Genomic DNA, 6,304 nt, shown 5'->3' with positions numbered 1-6,304 from the left:
TTAGCAAAAAAACAAAAAACCTGTACAAAACAGTCTTTAAAAGCTGGGGGTTTGGGGGGCGGCAGCCCCCTAACTGCCTCTTCTAATTCCTGTACGTCTTAAGGTTCGACTTTGGGACGCAGCCTCTTTAACTCTTTAAGAAAACGAAGTTTTTTTCATATTATTTTAGGTAAAAACAGCTTAGTTTTTGTTTAGTTTATATATAGGATGCCTACTTTAATTTGACTGTGCTGAGTATCGAAAACTATACTTGATGGATGTGTGGTTCTTTTTATGCGTGTCAACTATGCTTTTGTGATATATTTTTTTCGGTGAATGCCCCCCAATAGTGGTACCAATACAGATATAAATTTTGAATGGTGACCTGTTTGGATCTTCAAAATTTTGGTTTTTGTTATAAATAAAGTATTTTTGTCCATTTTTTTTTACTAAAATCGTCTTGTACAAACACCGGATAAGTAGTAAAAATAAGCTTAAACTGCAATGAATTCGGTTTGCATGCTTAGCCCTATCCCAAATTATTTGAAACATACTCCATTGTCGTTGTAGAATTCAAAAATGTAAAGACAGTTTGTCGTTACCATTAAAATTTCTGAAATTGAACATTAAAGTACTATGAATTGGGGGACGTATTTGAGAGTTAATGTAGTTAAAAGCTAGGAAAGTGAAAGGATCCGGTGACGTGTCGATTTTTGACGGCTAAGCGGTAAAAGCAAAAGCAATTAATAAACAGTTTCTTACTGTATAAAACATATCATTTTTTCATTTCTGAAAATGACAGAGCTACTGATTTTAATACACTGTCTTCTTTACTCTTACTTTTGTGATGTTGTTTTTCGCCTTTGCTTCGGTTTTCGTGTTGGTCTTCCTTTGGCTGGTCTACACTTTTGTTGGCCATTCTCTGGTTTTCCTTGCTTTGGATTTGTGGATCCTGCAGAACCTGGTTTACACTTCTTCTTTATGTTTTCAAAGCCTTTCACAATTGGTTGAACTAATCCAATAAGCCAAAGAGTTCTTGGTTGACGGTGGAGTGTTACTTGTGTTGAATTTAAACTAATGTCGCCAGCAGTAGATTCCAATTGGCCGAAACCATCATTCAGAACTACGGGAATGGAAGTTAGTAGCACCACAGTCTAAAAAATTATTATTCATTCAAATAAGTTCATTTTTATCTAGTTTACGATATTATAAACAATTAATCCTACAAGTAGTCCCCCTCCAAGGCAAACTCTATCCCCTTCCCTCCGAAAAGAATATTCCATGGAGAGGTCCTCCCATGCAATATGCCTTTCCTGGACAATTCCATCCTCGCTGAAAATTCTCCCAGAAAAATTTCCTGCGGACGATTCTACCTGAAAAATTCTCTTTAGCATACTTTTATTTGAAAAAGAATTTCTGATCAGTTTTCAAATCTTCCCTCCGTGGAAATTTTTTCCTGGAAATTCCCCTTCCCCATGGAAAGTTGGTCCTGCAGAAAATTGCCCCATTGATAATCTCCTCCGAGGAAAATCCCCCACTCCTTTGATAAATTCACCAGAAAAATGTAACCCCGCTGAAAAGGTTCCCCAGGCGATTCTTACGGAACATCTTCACATTTAAAATTGATTTGTCAAAGAGAAGGTAAGGCCACTAAGAAGAATTTCCTTTTGGAATTCTGGCAAGATCCCAAGTGTAAAACTCTCCCTGGAAAGTTCACCCCCCAGAAACTTCCCTCCTCAAGGAGTATTATCCACACAGGGGCTGTGTGGGGGCTCTGTTATCCCCAGAGGCATATTTATTGGGATTTTCCACTATCCTGAACATAATGGCTATCTCAAATTTGATCGGACGACTTCGGAGAAAAATGAGTGTAGATGGGGGTATTCCACATTTTTGCAGACGGGTACTTGAAACTTCTACAGAAGGGTTCTCTAATACGTTGAATCTTAAGATGCGATTTTCGTTAAGATTCCTTGACTCTTTAGGGGTGCTTTCTTTCTTTTTCAAAAGCCAGGCAAATTTTCTCAGGTTTGTAGCTTTTGATGGGTAACAGTAAACTGTTATAAGTAAAATTATATATATTTTGAATCAACAAAAATATTCTTTTGATTTGTCTATTGATATCAAATTCTTTTTTAACAGTTTCAGCTACTATTAAGCCAAGTGGCTCCTTACTCACAGTTCATTGCCGCAGACTGCTAGGTAAATTCTTATGCCTTAGGACAAAACCTTAATGGTAAATGGAGCTTTGTCTGTCCAGATGCCGCTGCAAATGATATGAAGATGCCGCTTGAACAGAAAGCTTCGTTATTTTGGCAATCGTCAATCTTAGAACAACTATCTTTCTCAGGAAGAAAATTGTCAAAAGCACAATCGTTAAAATACAAATTGGTTGATGTGAGAATAGCCTTTCATTAATCAATCATGGCTTATAGAATGCTAATACCTACAATCGAGATTATCTCTGCAACCCGGATTGTTGCTCCAAAATGCCTTATAGATATGCATACGTCTCTTCTCAAAAAATTAACTCGGACAAAATAGACCGAGTAGCAAAATTTGGACAGTTTACAATCAACTTTGTATTGTTTAAATTCATTTATACTTTCTTTGTCAAGGGAAGTGGTCTTGGATAGCAATTGTAATAGTTTTGAGCATTCTGTTCAAGGTGTATAATCTAACAACTTACTTCAAAACACAAAAAACCAAAGATAACTTTTTCTTCCTTTAGTTGGAAGATTTCATTAGATCTTTTTAAATTTCATGAGACTTGGTAATAGGGAAAGACTACAGGGGAAAAACCGTTGAAAACAAAAAAACAGATTAATTCTATACAGCAAATAGTTTTTACTTAGCTTGTACTGGGTCAATTTTTTTTAAAGCTAGTTTCAGTGATCAGATCCATGAAAATTTCACTATGTAATTTTAGGTAAACTCATGGGTGCCCATAAGGGGGGGGTAGGGCGTGCTTTCCCTTGTTGGATGAGGCTGCCTTATATTTGTATATCCCAGTAATGGGTTAAATTACATGGTGCAGATCTATGATCCAGATCTATGAACAACAGCAGAGAGCTGCACCGATCCCTTTGAGGTACCTGCAAGACTGAAGACCTTGCGGTCAACTTTATTCCCACTTATTGAGTGGTGCCATCGAGGAAATTATAGCCTTGTAAACGTCAGATCGTTCGCACGGGATTCTGATTAATGAATAATGTTTCTGGGGTTAGTCTATTTTGGCGAGCGTTTTCGGACTGAAAAACCTCTTCCTAGCTAATTCATCTACTATGGGTTGCTTTCTCATAGTAAGATAATATTTGCAGGCATGAATAGATAATGAGTCAGAGGTGATATCGTATCCACCCAGTGGTCCTAGAATGTCGTGTGAGGGCTCATTTTGACGGAAATTAAAAGTTCTAGTGCCCTTTTTAAGTGACCAAAAAACTAGAAGGCACCTAGGCCCCATCCCATGCTCATTTTTTTCCAATGTCACTGGATCAAAATTCTGAGATAGCCATTTAATTCAGCATAGTCGAAAAACCTAGTAACTGTGTCTTTGGGGACGACTTACTCCCCCAAAGTCTCCGTGGGAGGGGCGGCAAGTTACAAACTTTGACCAGTGTTTAAACATAGTAATGGTTATTGGGAAGTGTACAGGCGCTTTCAGGGGGATTTTTGTGGTTGGGGGAGGGGTTGAGGGGAGCATTTTATGCAGGAGAAACTTTCCATGGAGGAATTTGTGGCGGGGGAAGAAAATTTCCATGAAGGGGGTGCAGGATTTTTTAGCGTTTTCTTAAAGAACAATGAAAAAATAAATATGAAAAAGTTTTTTCAACTGAAAGTAAGAAGCAGCATTAAAACTTAAAACGAACAGAAATTATTACGCATATGAGGGGTTCACCTCCTCCTAATACCTCGCTCTTTACAAATTTTTTTTTATTAATTTCAACTATTTATTCTACGGCCTTTGTGATTCAGGGGTCATTCTTATGGAATTGGAACAAAATTTAAGCTTTATTGTAAAGAGCAAGGTATTGACGAAGGGGTGAACCCCCTCATATACGTAATAAAAACATACGAATATAGAAGTTCTTTACGTAAGTTAATTCGTAAGCTACGTATATTTTTACTAATAAAAGCGTTCGTAAAAAATTAAAAGTTCTAGTTGCCTTTTTCAATAACCAAGAAATTGGAGGGTAACTAGGCCTACTCCCCCGCTCTTTTTATCTTAAAATCGTCCGATCAAAACTATGAGAAAGCCATTTAGCCATAAAAATAAATTAATGTGCAGTTTTTTTTAATTATTCATGTGCGGAGAGCCAAAATCCAAACATGCATTAATTCAAAATTGTTCAGAAATTAAATAAAAACAAGTTTTTTTAACTGAAAGTAGGGAGTGGTATTAAAACTTAAAACGAACAGAAATCACTCCTTATATGAAAGAGGATGTTCCCTCCTCAACGCCCCACTCTTTACGCTAAAGTTTTTTACTGTTTTAAGAAGTAAAGTTGAGAGAAAGAGTCAAACTTTAGCGTAAAGAGCGGGTCATTGAGGAGTGAACAGCCCATTTCATATACGGAGTAATTTCTGTTCGTTTTAAGTTTTAATATCGCTCCCTACTTCCAGTTTAAAAAAACTTGTTTTTTTTATTTAATTGTAAACCGAAGACTGGTAGGATCATTACAAGATACTAGGGTATATAGGAGTGCAGTTATTGATGCTAAAAGTAAATATAACCATCTAGTAGTGTCTAGAGCTAAGGCTAATTTAAAGCTAAAATTTCAGAAGGGTGACTACCTCCCGGAAAGTTGCGATGTCGTTGGACTCCAGGATAAAAATTTGAGAGGAACTTTCCAGGAATAGTTGAATTCTAAACTGGAGAGTTTAAAATTTGACAATGTGGAAGATGGATGGAATAATTTTAAGATGCAGATTTGTGATGTTTCTGATGGTGTCTTAGGAAAGAAAATTAGGACTGCAGCTAGGAATATTAAGTGAAAAAGCATTATGTTTAATAGTGAGAAGAAGGGGCTTGTACAAGAATTATCTGAGCGATATATCATAAAAAAACAAAAGGAATGAAAAGAAAGTGGAGAAAGCATGAAAATATGATCGAAGGAGGTGGCAAATAGAGGCCCTGGATAAAATTGCCGAGGATCTGGAAGATGCAGCTAGACGGCATAATAATAAAATATTGTACTGACATGTTAATAAATTGAGAGGGAGTAATCAATCTGGTACTGTCCTAGTTAAAGATAAGAATTTGGCCACAATTAGTGATAAGGAAAGAGTTAAAGAGAGATGGGCAGATCATTTTGAGGATTTGCTAAATTTGGTTCTTAAGCATGGAAGCTTCGAAAAGCTTATGAAGATTTGCTAGGTAATTTCCAGAGAAATTGCCTACAGATTGTTCTGGGTACCCGGCTGACTTACCCTATTTCAAACACTATGCTGTACGAGGAAGTGTGCTTCAATCCCGCTTTCTAGGGCTATAATCGGAGAAAGGTTGAAATTGCTAGTGCACATTCTACAGCAGAAGGATGACAGATTGCCTAAGAATGTCTCTTTCGGCCTGCCTTCTAGGGCTAAGCAGAAAGTAGGTAATCCGCGGTTGGTGTGAGAGGATGTCATAAAGAAAGATTTAAATGAAATAGGAACTTCCTGAGAGGGTGTAAAGAGGGAAGGTTTGAATAAATTGGGGTGGAAGAAGAGCGTGCGTAGCTGTGTTGGGCTCAGGTGGCTTTGTGCTGTAGTTAGTAGTAGTAGTTGTAGTAGGATTTTTGTATTTTTTTAGATTTTTATTATGAAGCATTGGAAATGTCGATTACACCAGGTAATCCCCCTCCCTAAAATTCAGCTTATAGGCGCCCACGGGTAAATTTTAAGTATATTTGTTCGGATACCATGAATATTTGTATATATTCAAACTGACAAACTTGACATATATCAAAATAAAGTAATGTTAATTGACCAATAGAATTTTCATCTCTATTTTCAATAGAAAGAACTCACTTTTTTTGTGTTATATTCTTGAATTTGGCTTACCAGAAAAATATTCATATTTGCATAAGAAACCTAGAACAAAACTAACCACATTCAGCTTTTTTCGTTTCTTTATCCTTGTCAATAAAGGAATTCCGGCCTCTTTCATGAATATCGTCAATTTCAGCATGTTCACATGATCAGCTCCTAATACGCTTATTCATGTGATAAATTTAGAGTGTATCACCAAGGATTCACGTTAAATGAAGTAATTTATGTTTCAATTTATGTCCTTTCTTACGTATTGTCGAGAAAGCAGTTCATGCTTGAGAATTTACTTGATATC

At 36.6% G+C, this 6,304-nt stretch overlaps 1 protein-coding gene across 1 annotated transcript; it reads right to left on the bottom strand.

The window, feature by feature from the left end:
- Positions 1 to 740: 740 nt before the first annotated feature.
- Positions 741 to 6,063, bottom strand: LOC136034669 (uncharacterized). The gene is made up of 2 exons (XM_065715987.1): positions 6,022 to 6,063; positions 741 to 1,133 (listed from the first exon to the last, which is right to left on the bottom strand). The coding sequence occupies exons 1-2, from the start codon at positions 6,034 to 6,036 to the stop codon at positions 816 to 818; spliced, it is 333 nt and encodes a 110-aa protein (XP_065572059.1). The 5' UTR covers positions 6,037 to 6,063; the 3' UTR covers positions 741 to 815.
- Positions 6,064 to 6,304: the final 241 nt, after the last annotated feature.

This window comes from Artemia franciscana, chromosome 13 (genome assembly GCF_032884065.1).
Source record: "Artemia franciscana chromosome 13, ASM3288406v1, whole genome shotgun sequence".
NCBI lineage: Eukaryota > Metazoa > Arthropoda > Branchiopoda > Anostraca > Artemiidae > Artemia > Artemia franciscana.
This window is presented reverse-complemented; position numbering and strand designations above follow the sequence as displayed.